This window comes from Phasianus colchicus, chromosome 6 (genome assembly GCF_987193195.1).
Source record: "Phasianus colchicus chromosome 6, bPhaCol1.hap1.1, whole genome shotgun sequence".
In the NCBI taxonomy this organism is placed as follows: domain Eukaryota; kingdom Metazoa; phylum Chordata; class Aves; order Galliformes; family Phasianidae; genus Phasianus; species Phasianus colchicus.
Window position 1 is genome coordinate 37064281 of NC_143441.1, and position 18340 is coordinate 37082620.

The window sequence follows — 18340 nt, forward strand, 5'->3', positions numbered from 1 at the left end:
TTCTATTTTTTTCTCCTTGTGAAGTAGGTAAACTGAGACATCATTGACCAGTGTCACTAACCCATATAAAGAGATGAAAGAAATTGTTGGATTGTAAAAATTAAATGGTGGAGGATGCAAGCACTTTGGTTAGAAGGTCTTTTTGACTTTAGAACTTCCTTTGATTTTCAACTTCTGTAATGTTTACACATTCTGAAACAGTGTGAACAAATTTTGAAATGTGCCTACGTATACATACCTGTTGCCTAGATATAGCATTCTGATGAAATTACTCTTATTTACTTTGAATTATATATATTATTTATTGTAACGCAAAAGCATAAATGTAGAGGTATTGAATGCCAAAGGAGTTCAGTTTCTCCTCTACACTTCACTTGTGCTTCTTCTCTTGTCCTTAGGTGAACGTGGCTGGAGCCACTACTCCTACCTGCTTATCTTTTCTCTTATAACAGTCCCACGTGCTTATTTTTGCTCTTTGTGTTGCTGCCATCAAAGTATGTTTAATAATCTGAGCTCAAAACCTGACCCTTTGTTTGAGCAGGAAACCCACATTTTCACATATATTTCAGTATTTGACTGGAAAGTAATCCAAGATTTGTGTGTGTGAATCTCAGGTAGAAAAAACATTGAATAAAGGAGTGCAGAACTTGTAAGTGCTCTACACTGCTCTTAACCCACACAGCTCTTTCTGAAGGCAGAAAGCCAGATACTTATTTGGATTGTTTCTTTTTAGTGGTATCTGAAGCTTCTGACTTCCTGGCAAGTTCCTGAATACCTGAAAAATCAGCTCAGTTACAATGCATTGAGGTACAATACATTAATTTTGTTCTGAAGGGGCTGCAGCTGATACATACAGAAATATATGAATAAATAAATAATGCACTGTTAGCTAGATATATTCTGCAGCACTTTACATTTTCAGACAAAGTTGTTGCTTCTGTTTTTAAAAAACTCATTTAAATGGATTTTAAACCTTCACTGGTTATGTGTTGATCTCAGTGGAAATTTCTGACCTCCAGCCATGCCCCCATCTGGCCAGCTCAGCCTCTAAACTGCTGTGATCAGCCAGATCTCATGCCTCCAGGGTCTGACTTCTGAGGCTGTTCAGGTGGGATAACTGTACTACTGAATGTTAAGGCAAGCCAATGTAAGTTATTATGAGGGATAGATACATACCAAATACAAATTAAAAACTGGCACACTCCACATGAGTGTAGCATGTGGGCTCTTCATCGTCGCTGGCAAAAATGGTGGTTTTGAAAAACAGAGTTTTGCAGCTGAGAACTTGTTCATCAAATATTTTTATTGTGCTTTTCGTATTTATTACACTGTCTGTGGAAATTAGTAGGAGGCATTACTTTTGGAGCAATCTATGTATTTTCTTTCTTAGCTTTCTAGTGGTGCTAGAATAGAAATACATTTGAATAAGAACGAGGAAAGAGTGGTATACATTTCAGCCTTTATTTCCTCTTCTCTCTCAAGCTGAGATGTGACTGCATCTATTGGACAGATTATTTTTTCCAGTCATATTTCTATATTTGTTATTTTATTCATTGTATTTCATCCTGTCATGGTCCCAAGGGAACTTCTGATCTTCAGACTTTCTCCCTGTCTTGTACTGGATGGCACTTAATTCAGTAGCTCACACTTGCTAGGAAGGCATCTCTTGTGGGCAAATATTTGCTCCAAGAAATGTGATTTGTCACTTCCAACAGTTTGGTGTGTGTATACCATACTTGCTGAATGAGCAAGTTCTTGGTGCTCATCAAGCCAGTGCCATTGAAATTTCTCTGTATAGTTGGGAAGTTTATTGTATTTCACTGAAAAGCTAAGCATTGTTTTGTAATTGAGAATAGATATAGAGAATTCTTGCATGACAATCTCTCTCCTGCTTTAATTTAGTTTCAGGATGATTTTTGTTTCCTCATTTCCTAAAATGGATCACAGCCCTGCCCAGTTCAGGAGCCTAGACTTTTTGATAGCCTCAGTGTTAGGCTTTTCTTTCCCCAGTAACTGGTTATCTTTCCTTGTATTGCCTTTGTACTGTTGACCGTGTATTCACCCTTGGAGAATCTTGCAGCTCTTAACATTTTTAACTGATTCAGCCACCACATCACTTTATGTCTCTCATACACTAAGGAAGTGTTTATTAGGAAAATAAGCTGTTAGAATGCCCTTCTTTACTCTGTGGGCCTTGTCATGCACAATACTTCATTTTTGGTAAAGAAATCTGTTTACACAGTACAAAGACGTCTCTTCCAAGACATTAACTTTTTATAAGTTGAACATAAAATACTGCTCATTAGGCAAACATAAATAAAAGCAACAAAGCTAGAACGTTAAGAAATCTTGATAGGGACTAGAATTTATGACAAATAAATGCATTTTGAGGCCATGTGTTCAGGTTACTTATAAATAGATATCTTCAGATCTGGTAGCATCTGTGATATATCACTTTTTCTCTTCCAATTGGAGAAAAGATATAACAGCATCTTGATGTTCACGTGACCATCAATTTTTCTCAAAATAAGCTATTCAGAGGTGTCCTGTCCAGTGTTAGCTTAGATTTGGCTTACAAACAGGGAAAAAAGAGGGAAAATACTTGAAGATATCTCTGTAAGAAGGCATTCAAAATATGCAATCTTGTGTCAAACCAGAATTAGCTTGAAGGTTTAGTTTATGTAATCACCAGATAAATCTCTCAGGAAGCTAAATGAGCTCCACTGTACAAAATATGTTCCATAAAAAGCTTTAGAGATCTTCTGTTCCTGCCTAATGAAGATGAATTCGAAGTATAATAAAACCTAGTGATGGCATAGCATTTTGATGACTCATGTTCTAGAAGTCTGTTGCATTTTACACTTGTGCTGGTGGCTATGCATTTGTACTGCATCATGGATTTCCAAAAGATTTTACAGGCAAGACTTGTCTCTGCTGAAATGCAGCCAGAGGTTTAGTATATGTTTTGAGACAGAAAATGGGAAAAACATATATCTACATTTGAAAGTATAGCAGCAGAGAAAAGAGGATTTCAGTAGGCAGTTCCAAGCTGGACTTCCTGTAGGCAGTTAGGAAGAACTTTTTTTTCATGAAAACCAAAACATCTTATATGGTCATAAGGATTTTGGCTTTGATGTGCACCTTCTCTGAAGTGCATTAACCCAGAAGCAGAGAGTTTGCAACACTTTGTACTGAGGAATTGATTGCATTCCAGTTCAGAATAAAACCTGCATGGTTATTGTGTTTTCTTGCAGCAACCGTGTGCTTAATAGAGATATTGAGCTAATGAATCAGAACAATTCTGCTTTAAAATTGTTAGATTTGCAAGGATAAGAGTATTATCATACTGTGTGTCCGTAGACCTTTTGGAGTAAAATATGATGGCTTGAGATGTACATATGGTTTAAAAAATGGAATAGAGTTGGAAGGAAGTGTACTTACAGAATGGGTCTAAGAATATGTACAGCTGTTATCATACTGCTAAACTGTCTTGTGTAATTGCACCAGAAGTATCTGTTGGTAGTGCAGGATTGGATAGCGAGTTGTGCATTCCCCAGTACTTAAGCAGATGCTGAGCAGTGAATCATGGTTTGAACAGTGGATTGTGATGCCCATAGTGTGCATAGGCTTATGAATGCCTTCATTCATGCCCATCTGTTAGCAATGGCAGTGTGCCCACATACAAGTGGTTTGGTCCCTTTTCTAGAAAGCATAGTGCCAGACTGTTCTGAGTTTGGATGGCAAGCCTATCAAACACTGCAAACAGTGTCACTTGCAGTAAAGTCCTTCTTAGTACTAGAACTGAAGCATTAATAGGTAACTTGATATAGTGGGTTATGTGGAGGTTATTTTATATTAGAAAAAACCTTTCTGATATGGCAGAAGAATACAGAGTGCCCATCTCAAAGGCACGGCAGGATCCTAAGAGGAGGAGCTGTGTGTCCAAGGCTGGGAGAGTGGGTGGAAGGAGTTGGGGGAGCCAGAAAGAGCACTTGGATGGAGCATCTGCTGGTTCATTTTGGGGCAGAACTGCCTAGGGACAGCCTGAAATAGGCTACTGCAGTCAGACTAGGGCAGGTGGTGCTGGACAGTGGAACAAATCAGATAGATCTGTACACAGTTTCTCTTAGATGCTTGTTAATTGAATTAGCCCAGAGGGCATTATCTTAAATGTCTGTGTCACATCCTGTATTGAACTGTGCTGGGTACTTGCAGCAAATTCTGAAGTTAGATTTTTAAAAAGTACATAGTTTTCCTGTAAAGATTTTTGGCTTAGGTGTACGCAACCGTAAGAATGATTTGGTTATTTGAAAATGAGAAAAAAAATAATACTTTTCCAGCATTTTTCTAAATTAGGTGACTTTCACTTTGGATCCATAACTGGATGATGCTTTTGTTCATGTTCAAAGCTCTGTATCTCATTTCTATATATCTAACATGGATAACTCATTTCCATGTATCTGATATAGTGGAGAAAAGAAGAGCTGAAAGATAACCGTCCTCTCTGGGATTTTTGAGCTGAAGGCCTACTCAAAATGTTTAGTATCTAGATTTAGGCTTTGTAGCACTGCCACTTCCTCATATTTTTAAGTATACTTTTTAAATATATCTTTTGAAATATTGTACTGAAGAAAGAATATTGCATATTAAATGATAGAATGATAGAAATTTGATGACTGCAAAGAAAAATGACTTTTTGATCTATCCATGGTACTTTCATGCCTTAAGAATTGGAGTAAAAAGCAACTTCTCTTAAATAGCTTCAGTCCTCCTAATGTGGTTTACTAATTGACATGTAGTGAAGTAGCTTTTCTAAAATAAATACTCGAGTACTTTTCTTTTTACTGTGAAGGTGTGTATTTGAGGCCTTTCAGCCAAGATTATGACCAGGAAACTAAGTCCTGAACTTCTCAAATGTATCCGCTTTTATCCGTGTGTTATCTATGGAACTTGTGCATTAGTCAAGTTGATTTACTTGTCATCTACAATTTAGGCAGAAGTTATATGCCTGATTTAGGCAAACTAAATCCCAGTCAATGCACCTTGGGGAACTGTTAAAATATTTTCACGTGGATCTGATGCCCTAGATGAAGACAAAATTAATCTTCTCATAATGGGCTAAGCAAAGATGCTGTATTTCTTTCAAGAGAATAACATCAAAGCTATAAAACTCAAGCATTTCCTCCTTTTTTTCTGTAAGGACTGTGTCATGCTTTTGAACATTAAACCATTTCATATAGATTCTCTTTCACTGTTACTGACCTGTCTGTGCTGATAACAGAAATGTACTATACTGGGTGGGGTGCCTATAAGAATTTAGCCATTGATTTTAGACACTGTATGTGTCTGTTCATCATGCCAACTCAGTTGCTGGACTGGCTAAGTGCTGTGTCAGCAAGCTAATGCTCTCTTGCATGTCTGTAACTCTCCAGGTCTAAGTGTACTTGACTATTAGCTGGTGACCTTACAAAATCTTTTCGTTTCTTAACTTCACAAGCAGTAGCATGGCTACTGAGACAGTGTTCTGGCAAGGGTAGTAATAGCTCAAAACATGTGGAGGTTTAAAGCAAACATGTAAGTGCATTTGCCCAAATGCCTCCTGGGCCACGTGGATTTATGAAGCCTCACATTCAGCTGCAGTAACTAGTACATGATCAAGCACTGACTACTCTTTTCGTTTCCAAATATCTTTCCCCAAACCTTTCTTCCTTAATGAACAGTGACTGGTATGTACTATTTAAATAGACTTCAGAAGCTGGTGAAACAGAGGATATCATATCTCCTTACATGTCAAATAGGTTTTGTGGCATCTATTGGCAAAATCACTGCGCTTTTTTTTTTTTTTTTTTTTTTTTTGGTGGGATTTATGCTGCTGTCATAGTCTAATACATTATAAAGGCAAAAAGGGAAAATGATTTACTGTCAGATTTTCAGTGGGCAGAGTAGTCTGTTAGAACTGCTAGGGGATTTTCTCTGCTGTTGATAGCAGCATGCATATATGGGTGAATCCTATGCTCATCCTATACTCGTGGCTTGGCGCTCATCAAGCTGTCATTGCATACTGTTGTCAGTATAGGGAAGGCTTGTCTCTGGAAAGAACGCTACAGAATGGGAGTTTTGGTTATCAGAAGGTAGGAGAGGCTGATATGAAATAAAACCCAAGTCTTTTCTGTGTTACATTTATTTGTTTGCTTTAGCTAGAAGGACCCAAGCATAGAGAACAGCAACCACACATTTCACGAGACACATTTTAAAAGAATGTGATTCCACTAAAATAAAAAATGTGAGCATGGGTTTTTGGTGTACTGAGCTTCCATTTTAGCCGCTTGGCTCTGATTAAAGATTATTCAATTTACAAATTTTGCCCCTACAATTTACCATGACTGTAAGAGACTTAATGCTGACAGTAGACAGTTGAACATCAAAGTGACCCCGGTTGGCAATGGGAATGACATATTCTTAGAATAGTCTTCTGGAAAGCCTAAGCAAGCAAAAACAATAGATACAGTAATTCTTGCTGTTCAAAGCCTTGGTCCATGACAAACCACATGTAACATACATAAGAATAGGCAGAAATGGATGTTGACAGTTTGGAAGAGCATTGCAACTATTGTCCTCCATATAAACATAGGGAGAAATTTTCAGAAGACTGAGGTCTTTTGTCAGGCTTGGACCAAGTCTTTGACAACTTCCATAATGTACCTGACCACTGGGCAAAGGTGTAGCACAGAGGTGTTGACACTGAAATGAAGAAATGAGAACATTTTTTACCAGCAGTTTGCCTCTGCAGCCTTCATAGCTGGCTGCCACATGCCAGCTGCCACTGGGCTGCATTTGAAGCGGTGCCTTCTTGGTTGATAGCTAGCCAAAAGTCTCAGCTGCTCAGACAAATGGTTCACTGCAAATCGATGAGGTTTTCTAGACACAAGCAGTTAATATTTCAATAGCCAACTGCAGATAAAATTGCTGTGTCAGATTTCATGGCAAAGAGAGCTGTTGCCCTTGTTCAGAAAATTGTGTGCCTGGAAAGTGTTCAGACCTTCCCATTTCAACCACCTGAAAATTTCTGCTTTCAGATCAACTTTGAAATGAGTATTTTGCCTGTATTTTTGGACATTATTTTTCTAGTTTTGAACATTCAAAGATGAACTGGTATGGTTTCTACCCCCTTGCAAACCTCAGAGGGGAGGTTAATGCTATGGACTTTGTTCTGTTTATATTAAAAGTCATTACTAAAATTCAGGTGTATCTAAGCAACTTCTTGCTGGATGCTCTGTTTACACAGGCCGTGTTCATGGCTGTCCAGGTGCATTTTATTTTTCCATTTGATCTACTAAGGAGAAGTGAGCCTTTTGCTGCACACAGTATTTGTCAGATTCCCAGAGTATGTGCCTTGAAACATGTTCAGTAGCAGTGAAAAGCATAGATGAAATTCTGTACACTAGTTTGATTCAACAAGCCATCTTTTTTAAAGAAATAACTTGATTCTGCTGTAAAAAGAAGCAAGCAGACAAACAAACCAACATTGCTGCAAAGCACAGCAGCTTCTTCTAAGCTCTATCTCAACCCATGTCTGCCATTTTTGCTCCCACTTTCCTAAGTGCATCTATGTCACCCAAAGGACATAGTCCTGGGCTTTTGGCCAGTATCCTGGGCTTGAATTCCCACACAGAAAAGCATTTACTTAGGAAAATAATATCATGTGACTGCCAGTAGGCACAATACTACCTCTAGTGCTACAATGTACTGACTCTAAATGAAGCTGTGGCAGACGGCCTAAGAAGTTTCAGTGCTTTCTTTTCCTAGATCAAGATTACTCAATTAATTTGTACTCTGGTGCATAGAGTTGTTTAACCAGGCTCTTGTTGGACGGGTGGGATGCACTGGTTCTAGCTTTGCTAGACCAAGCAAGGTCTGCAGGTGGGGAAGGCTGTGCACAGCCTGGGCCAGCAGGCCCCTGATGAGGCCGGGAGAATGGAGAGGAACATGGGATCATCCCACAAGGTACAACATCTGCTAGAACCAGCAGAAATGTGCTCCCATTCAGACTGTGCCTCAGCCCACCATTTGAACAGCCCTGTGTTAGATTTATGTGGCATTTTACTTGATAAAATGCTCTTATGTGCACAATGCCTGAAGAACTAGTGTTATGTTACTGACATCCTCAGTTACGGTACTAGGTAGATAAGGAGGAAGGCCATCTGTTTCTCCAGTGTCTTCTTCCAGGTCAGAAACAGCTCTAGAGCTTTTGAGTCACATCCAGACATTACAGTCGTGTTACATGAGATTTTCAGCAGTGAAGCTGAGAATTCAGCCTCAAAGTGTGACAGATCTTTTTACCCATCTCTTGAATTACTACATGGAAAGCTTCTGTAAAATTTAAATGAGTTGACGGGAGAATAGAGAACAGACAGTGTCATGTTTGCACAGATGTAAGTTCCAGGCACAGCTGAAAGATCTGGAAGACGTCCAGAGCAGAACTGAAAGAAGAATAGAAGTGGGTTGTCCAGGAGGAACCTCAGGAGCAGGTAGACAGCAGCCTGGCAGACAGTGAGAAGGAAAACAAAAAACAGAAACAAAACAAAACAAAAAAACAAAAATAAGAAAACAAACAAAAAAAGTGATCCAGAAATTAGTGAAATACTTCAGAAGAAAGAAGCAATGAGTTTGGAAAAAGGAAGGAGTGTCTGGAGCACTGAGGGAAAAGCAGGAGAATCCAGCAGGAACCAGAAGAATGTGAAATAGAAATAATTCAATCAGTTGGATCTTTCTGTTGTTGCAATTGGAGAAATACATAAGTGAGCAAAAATTTTTTTTTTTTTCAGAAAGTGGTGATGTATAGAGAGATTTGATGTAGCATAGTGGAAACATATGGGGAAGAATGGGAAAAAGTCAAGTATGGTATTGAGATACTGGAGTTTGGGACAGAGAGCAGCAATCATTTTTGACAGAGTAATTGAGAAAGAAAAATGAGCAGCTCACTTTTTGCTTGGTTTATTAGAAGGAGGAACTTTGAAGTGTGGCCTAGTAAATAGAGTCCATTAAACCAGAATTAGGCCAGCTGCCTATTATTGGAATAGCTCAAGGAAAATGTCCTTGTCTGTTCTCTCACCACCTCTGGTTACTTGTTTTCACTCGGTTAAGAAAAGTCAGTGGAACTGCATTTAAAAGTGTTGTCACTTCACAGTCTGTCACAGGGTTTTTGCCAGCTCTCTTCAGAAGGAGCTGGTGCCTAGAACTGTGCCAGCTGGTTGGTGTGATCATCTTGTCACTTTACTAGAAAATCTAAATATACAGCAGTACAAACTGAAATATGTCTGCTGTCCTGTTTTGCAACTATTCTGCATTTTATTGAACCTTTTTTTTTTTTCTTTTTTTTTTTTCTTTTTTGCTTTAAAGCAGTACTGAAGCTCTCTCTATCTTTCTGTTCTATAGGTTGTCATTTTGTATTTTGAACCAAGTGTATTTCGCTGTGTTCTCCTAAGATGGGTTCGTCTTCTGGGCTTTGCTACAGTTTATGGAACTGTGACGCTCAAGCTGCACAGGTATTTCACATATTATTAATTTCCATCTCTGTGGGAGTACGTGCAATCTGTATGGATACTTAGATGGAAGAACTGCAAATAATATCATAAATAAGCGCCGTTTCTGATTTTTAAAACCACTGTGTATATCTCCATGTTATTTCTGCTGAAATTATATACTACTCATCCCAGTAGAGAACTATGAATGCAGACAGTGATGGTTGCACAGTGAGGTGGTTTCTCAGAAGTGTTGAGCTGGAGCTGCAGGATTTGATGAAGAATGTATACATCAGCTGTAAAACTGTGCAAGAACCACTTTTCAAAGGTGAATATATTCTACTTGAGTGTAGGATGAAGTAAAATGTCTAAGCTTTCCATATAAAGTGTTCATAGAGATATTTGATGTTCCTAAGTGAGCGATGCTGAGTGAAATAGAATACATTATGGTGTATGTATATACTCTGATTTCTTATGGCTTACAAGTCAAGGGCTGCTCTCTTCAGGCAATCACAGCAGACAGGCTCCACGCTCATAAGCATCAAGTGCCTGCCAGAAAAAATGTGTGGGAAATTCTGGGATACACTGGGGGAGGTTCCACTGGGTTGGCAATGCATTCAAATGCAATTCAGAAATTAAGATTCAGAGACTTATCTTCAAATTCCATTTTTGCAGTCCCTTTAGAAAGTGAAGCTTTTGCTGGACAAAATCCTAATGCTTTTCTCCCTTTCAGCTTCAGTGGAAAAAAACTACTGAAACATTCTGTAAATATTTTTGTAATTATTTTTTATAGAAGAGAAATGCGGTATGCTTATGGTGATACTTAAACACCTTGGATGAAGTAAGCTTGCTTCTCTTTTTATATTAGTTTCATTACAGAGTTGGCTTGTTAGATAAGGAAGATTTAATATTATACTTGTAAAATGAATGAGGACAGAAAATATCCAGTTCACCTTGCACAATTGGTTTGTCACATTTTAGGTGGAGAAACCCATTTTCCCATTGAAGTACAGCTTCTTCTTACGTTCGTGTCTGGTTGCAAGTATATACTTCGGCTGTTAAACTCTGGCTATATCTATGTCTGGCCTCATTGTCTCATTGAAATTCATGTGATGAACAATTTTTTATGCAAAAAGATTAACAATTAGAACACTATAGTAAAGATATGACAGAACTGGTGATTTTGTTTGGTTGACTCATTATCTGTAGTTCAGATATACAGCAAATGGCCTAAGACTGTGAAGGACTCCCATCATTATCACAGTTCTGCTATCCTAACAGGTTGTGTGTATGTTGTGAAGAAGCAGTGTCCTGACAGAGGAGTTGGTCTTCAGCTTGTATGAAGTGACAGTAGGCTGGAAAACTCAGCAGAAAATCTTACAATAGGCTGGAAAACTCAGCAGAAAATCTTGCATTTCTGGTTTTACTCATTCAGCTTTTTGGTGTTAGGTGGCACCTGTGATAACAGGCTCATCAAACAAGACAAAGATTGAGTAAGCCCAAGATCATCCTTGATCAGTGCACTACAATGAAGACTAACAGCTCTATGAGAGGAGCCCAGCCAGTAGGTTGAGGAAACTGATTATTCCCCTTTGCTTGGCATGCCTTAGACCATCTCCACAATACTGTTTCTAGTTTTGGACTCTTCCAAGGCATCATTGAACTCAAGTGAGTTTAGTTGAAGGGATGTCAAAATGATCAGGATTTGGAGCAAGGAGAAGCTGAAGGAGAGGAGAAAACTTTGAAGGGACATAAAAGCAGCTATTTAGCACCTACAAGTTGCTTACTGAGAAGATGGAACTGTGCTCTTTGCAATAATGTATGTTGGGATAAGAAAAGATGATTATAAATGGAAATGTTATCTTTCATCTTTATACAATATGAATTGTCATCTTTATGTCAGGAAAGCTTTTTTCACCATCAAGGTAATTAAGCCGTGGAACTTGTGCCAGTGAGGTTGCAAATCTTGATGCTCAGAGGTTTTAGGGCCCAGCTTGATGAAATGCTGAGTAACCAGGTTTGAATTCAGTGTCAACCCTGCTTTTAGCACTGGATGACCTTGCAAGACTATTTGTCTCAGATTGATTCTATATTTCTACACTAAATGCATATAAATGAAGTGAAATGAATGAAATAAATATCTCATGTATTAATCTAGAATTACTTTCTCTATGAATATATCTTTGTTTTCCCCTGCGGTTTCATGATCATTCTTTTCCTACATTCATGATATTGTGTGGTGGTTTTTTTTTAGTACTAAATGTTTCAGTCAGGGAGTGTGCCTTGCAGATGACCAAGTCATGTTAGATACATGTTTTATTGTATATATTTACAAGAATTATGCTAATTAAGAGGAATATGATAGTAGTAGAAATTTAGTAGAAATTTTTGGGAGATCTAGTTTAATCCAGTCATTGCAGGGCTGGAAAATGGCTAATTACAGACACCACAGATACTCATGACAAGCCCTGATTCCCTCCTGTGTCTGTAGCCTGTGTCTTGCCTGGGGGAAGAACTGGATGCTAGTAATGAACTGATGATTTTTCTGAGTTTAATGGAAATATCAATGTTGTGCAAAAGCAGTTATTAGTAATAACTAGAAAGTCTAAAGCTGTATTTCTCAACAAATGAGGTGCTTTGAATAGCAATGGAGCATGAAGGTTATCGAAAGCCAGGTAGGAGGCACTTGAAACTCTTGCTCTCTTTATGGCTTTCTTTTCCCTTTGCTCCCTTCTTTCTGAGGAAAGCTTTGAGGTTTTATTAGGTTCAGACATCAAGGAAAAATCAGAAAAATAACCAAGAGCAGATGCTTAAGCAAGAGTAAAAGAAGACGGGAGTCATGTACTGATTTATTCTTTAAACAACCATCACAGTCAATTTCTGAAGTGCCTCATCTCAAATTGCCTCCTTCTTATTCACTGTACATTTTTAAAATAATGAGCTGATGTTTACGGAGGTGGGAGGGTGGGGGTAAGGAAATGAGCTTAATTTAAGAAATCTAACTCTAGAGCAATGTACAGAAGTCTCAGTACTTTCCCCAACAATGAATTCCGCAAACTAATTCTTTCAAGAAATAATGATGTTTCAACTTTAACCATTTGGGTTTAAAAGAGCTGCTGATTTTGCATCTTTCAGTATATTTCTCTGACTGAAGACTCTCTTTGTCCCTTCTCAAGCCCTGCATTTTATGGTTTATCTTTTTAATATATAAGCTTCAACCATTTTGGTTTCAGGGTTAATGCAAAACCCTTAATTCTGGATTAACGCATAAGAATGGAAGAAAACTGTAGGTAAATACATACAGACATGCATGCACATATGTAATGTTCATGTGTACACACATATGACAACTTATGGACATTTTAGGGGAATGGTTGGTTACAGACTGTACATCTTTTAGGCTATCAGTTTCAAGGCTAGGAATGGGAGCTCCAGTTCAGGACAGCCTCCATTTCATATATTTAAGAAGATGTTGACTCTGTGAGACAATTCTGTAATGGATTTAAATGCTGTGATAAGATGACGTTGCTGGGTCTTGCTATCTGGCACAGTGACACTTCCAACCCATCTGAGCGAATGGTGACCCCTCCTACAGACCTTTGAAGGCATGAATGGATGGAGAGAGAAGAGTGTGGGTAGTGGGCAGCACTGCATATCAAGTGTCATGGTTCAGTGTCTTACAGAAGGGGAAGCTCATGTTAGCAGAGAAGCCAGAAAAGCTGTCAGTTTACTTCTTCTGAAGCATTTGGGAGGAGATTTGCATTGACTGTGAGAACAGTAAAGAAAAGGAGGAAGATGACATGTTGTAGCATCCTCTTGCAGTGAGGTGAGGGAAAGAATATACAGATGATCCCATCTAGGAGTGGTTGCTAAGAATATAGTGCAGAAAGGTACAGAAGGTACTGTGGCAGCTGGAATGTGTAGGCTTGTTTGCAGGGGAGGAAGAGGAGTGGTTTAACTGATTTATAGAGCTAGTTGTGCTGTAGGGACTTTCTATAACCATTCTAACCTCTTGTATTTCTCTTCACTGGAAAAGTGTATATGAGCAACTGAGAAACTTGGTCTTTGTTATATGCACCTCTCTGCATTTTGTAAATCCTAATATAGTAAACAGCTATCCTCCTTTATTATATTCCCATGAAATAAATTACAGCATCACCCGAGAAAGCCAAGCCACACATCAGTGTGAACTCCTCTTTAAAGACCAATCATCCTGCAACAAACTTCCTGGGATCACCATGAGTGTATGTTAGAGGATACATTCCATGGTACTTTGCTTCGAAACTTGCTGTAAGGCTCCCTCAGTCCCTGGAAGGAGAATTCATTTGCCTCTCTTTCTGAGTGATTTGTGGAACTGTCAGCAGATGAGTGATTTCCTGTTTCATCCTCCCAAAAATGGTCAGGCTGCAGCCTGGGTTAGATTTTACCCCAAGACTCATAAACTTTGAAATAATCCTGTCTTGGCTGAGATGTTTTTTTATAGGAATTGAGTTTGGATTAAGACAGTCAAATACTCTTGTTAGTTTTATGCAGTTACATAGTAAAGGTGTAATCTCAGTCTCCTTACTAACCTTAACTGCTAATAAGGCAAACAAAACTCAATGACTCCATATTTCTATACCTTCCATGCATCCTCTTAGGAAGCTTGCTGTGCCATTTGCCTGGTCTCATTCATTGTCGTGAGCAGCAGAAATGAGGGGTTGTGTGGTCAGACAGGAAGCCGCCATCAGTCATTCTTGCAGGGAGACACTGAGTGTTGAGGCTGGCACACAAATTGTGCATATCCCTGGAGGGAGGCAGATGGAGGCATTTTTCTGGAGAGGGGAGAGACACTTGGTCTGAAGCTTTGGATGAACAGAGTTCTTGTTATCATTCCCGCTTCAGGAAAAAGGGCAACAGGACTTGAAAATAACCATTGTGCACTGAGAAGATATTTGTTTTGTACTACCAATTTCTCTTCCAAAAGAAATTAACTCAAGAAACTTCCAAAATTTGCCAGTGCTTGGTAGAAGGACTTCTAGACATAAACCTTTTGCTGTTGGCTGCTGCAGCTCTATGCTGCTTCAGCTCTTTTGCAGACATAGCTCCCTCTTCTGCCTCTTTAATTTGTGTTTATGCACAAGTTATCACAAGTTATGATGCTGCTTTGAATGCTACAGACAGCAGCACTGCTGAATCTATCAGGATTAAAAAAGAGCCTTCCTGCCCTAGTGTCACCTCATTGTTAGCTTCATTCCCTTTCTCCTGGTTTCAGTTAAAAAAGAGACTTGAGGAAAAAGGAGAAGCATCAGGTAGTTTTTGTATTTATCGTGCATTTGGCTTAATAAAAAAAAAGTAAATCTATGACACCAAACATTTTTGTCTTCTTCCAATGTTCTCTCTGCATACAGCAGTTTGTTGTCATACATGTCTACCCACCTGTATTTAAAAAAGAAATAAAGCAGAGCATGATAAGTATGTGTAAAGGAAGACCAACTGATATCTTTTGTCTGGACTTGTGCAAAGCACTTGAGACTGGCATACATGACATCCTGGTCACCAAACTGGAGAAAAATGGATAAGGAATTGGCTGGATGATCACACTCAGAGAGTTGTGGTCAGTGGTACAAGTAGAGACCAGTAGCATTCCTCAGGGACCAGTGCTGTTTAACATCTTTGTAGGTGACACGGACAGTGGAATTGAGTGCACCCTCAGCAAGTGTGCAGGTGACACCAGGGTGAGTGGTGCAGTGACACGCTAGAGAGAAGGGATGCCATCCAGAGGGACCTGGACAGGCTTGAGAGATGGGCCCATGTCACCCTCGTGAAGTTCAACAAGGCCAGGTACAAGGTCCTGCACCTGGATTGGGGCAATCCCCAGCATAAATATGGGCTGGGCAGAGAATGGCTTAAGAGCAGAGAAGAATTTGGGGATGTTAGATGATGAAAGACTGAACATGAGCCAGTAGTGTGCAGTTGCAGACCAGAAGACCAACTGTGTCCTGGTCTGCATGAAGAGAAGTGTGACCAGCAAGTCAAGGGAGATCATTCTGCCCCTCTACTCTACTCTACTCTACTCTGAGACCCCACCTTGAGTACTGTATCCATTTCTCGGGCCCCCAACACAAGAAGGACATCGAGCCATTGGAGCAAGTCCAAAGGATGGCCACGAAGATGATCAGAGGGCTGGCGCACTTCCCTCACAGGGACAGGCTGAGAGAGCTGGGGCTCTTCAGGCTGGAGAAGAGGTAGGTGCTGGGGAACTTTATAGCAGCTTTCCAGTACCTGAAGGGGGCCTATGGGAAAGGTGAAGAGGGACTTTTTATAAGGGCATGTAGCGACAGGACAAGGGGAAATGGATTTAAACTGGAAGAGGATAGATTTAGACTAGATATTAGGAAGAAATTCTTTACTGTGAGGGTGGTGAGACACTGGAACAGGTTGCCCTGTCTCAGAGAGGCTGTGGATGCCCTTTCCATGGAGGTGTTCAGTGCCAGGCTGGATGGGGCTTTGAATAACCTGGTCTAGTGGGAAGTGTCCCTGCATATAGCAGGGGAACTGGAACTAGATGATCTTAAAAGCCCCTTCCAGCCCAAACCATTCTATAATTCTATGATTCTGTCTGTATGGACTCTTATGCCACTTGCATTATTTGTAGCTCATGTCACTGATATTTCTTTTTTATGAGAAGAGAGTTCTAGTCCTGTGGAAGATGTCTGGGATGTCTGAGGAAAAAAAAAAAAAAAAAGTGGTGTTGCTAGAATGAGTTTGTCAGTTGGTGTATATGATGCAAACAACTTCTAAGCAGCATCTCACCAACTGCTGCATCAGGTGCAAAGGGAAAAGGGATTTGCTTTATCTCTCAGTTCATTTTGAAACCCATTGGCCAAATTCAGCCAAAGAGATCAGAGAAACAGATATTATATGCATGAAGTCCTATAAAGCTTTGTGAAAAATGTTGTTGGAGCAGAAAACAGAGTTATGAACAATCCCACAGAAGGTGCAAGGTGAAAGGTGAAAGGTACAGGATCAGCAGATACCTGTGGTGGTGTGCCCCATGCTGGCTGGCAGCTCATGAGCTCTGCCTCTTGCCTGGCTGTTAGGGAAAGCAGGAGAGAAGAGGGGCCTTTAAAGGCAGAAGGCAGAGCAAATGAAAGGCTGTGAGATGCTGTTTAGGAAAAAAGAAAGGAAATTGGACGTGTTGCAAAAAATCTATATGCATGCAGTTCATAAGAAACTAAGTTTCACTAATTAGACTGGTCAGGGAAAAATCTGTTTTCTTATTAGTGTGTCTTAATCTAATTCATTCATTTCCTGAGCATAATTCATTTCTCATGCCTTCTGCAAACCTTTTCTAGTTTATTATTTTATGGTATAAATAAAAACAGAGCTTAAGAGTTAAGTAATTCCATGTAGTATTCTTGTATGATGCACATTCAAAATGAAATTCTCATTTTGGTAGCGCTTCTAGATTAAATAATGGTCATACTCCATTTTATTGTGGCTCTTTTTTTCCAATAAAATCTGCATTATTAAAATCCTATTTAGGTCTTTTTGTATCCTTGCCATTCCAAAGCAATAACTAGCCTTAACTAGACAGCATAATGGTTCTGCTTCATATTTCTGAGTACAGTATCTACTATCATATATATAAACTAATAAAATGTAGTGTAGCTGTTACGAGGATGCTTGGTGCAGAATTAATCTTGATGGAACTCAGCACAGAAATGGGACTAACAAACATTATCTTTAAGCAAAAAATTTAACAAGAGGCAGCACTGTCCTGCACCAACAACTGCCATCCATAGCAACTGTTGGGTAGCAGGAGCTGCTGAGGCTTTTCCCATCACATTCAGTTACAGGACTAGATGGAATGGCTTCAGGTTGTGCCTTGGGAGGTTCAGGTTGGATACAAGGAAAAATTTTTTCACTGAAAGAGTTGTCAGGTGCTTGAATGGGCTGTCTAGGGAGGTGGTTGAGTCACCATCCCTGGAGGCATTCAAGAAATGTTGTACTTAGGGTCATGATTTAGTGCAGCAGTGATCTTGGGGGTCTTTTCCAATCTTGGTGATTCTACAATTGTGTGATCCCTCATTGCTTCCCTGCAGCATGAGGAGGGGGCACCTTTGTTGCTCTTTATTCCCCCTCAGCCTTCTTTGCTTAGCACTGTGCCTGCAGCCTGCCCTGAACAGTCCTGTGCCTGAGCTTCTTCCCAGCCCTGAGGTCTGGGCTGGGATTTCATTTCACAGGGCAAAATCATTCCCATACTTGGGAGACTGAGAGGTGACACAGGAGTCCATTACTTGATGATGCTGGTCACTTCACCAGTAGGGATACCAAAAAAAGCAGAGCTGTTTAATGCCTTCTTTGCCTTTGTTTTCAGCACCGATTATAGGCTCTGGGACCACCAGAACATTCATTTGACAACTGTGGCTGTGGTAACAATAAACTCCCAGCCAACCCAAAATTTTGTGTACCAACCCAAAATTTACAGCTCCAGCTGGATGTATATAAGTCTATGGCACCCAAAGGGATTCATCTCAGGGTACTCAGAGAGCTGGCTGATGTCACCACTCTCAATTATTTTTCAACAGTCTTGGGAATCTGGAGAGGTCCCATTCAAGCAGAAGCTGGAAAATGTTGTCCCAAGAGAGAAGTGATTGCAGGCGTGTTGGTCTAATTTCAGTGCCAAGCGAATGTATGGAGAAAATTATTCTGGGAGACATTGAAAATTGGTATTGGGATCCTTGGCAGCCTGATCTAGTGGTTGGTAGCCCTGCCCATGGCAGAAGGTTGGAAGTGGATAAACTTTAAGGTCCCTTCCAACATAAGCCGTTCTA

At 39.7% G+C, this 18340-nt stretch overlaps 1 protein-coding gene across 1 annotated transcript in view; it reads left to right on the forward strand.

Moving 5' to 3' along the window:
• GPR158 (G protein-coupled receptor 158) overlaps positions 1 to 18340 on the forward strand; it is a 179766-nt gene that overhangs the window by 117583 nt on the left and 43843 nt on the right. The window contains exon 6 of the mRNA XM_031614314.2: positions 9436 to 9545. Coding sequence (XP_031470174.1) covers positions 9436 to 9545 — 110 coding nt within the window. The remainder of the gene's footprint in view (positions 1 to 9435; positions 9546 to 18340) is intronic.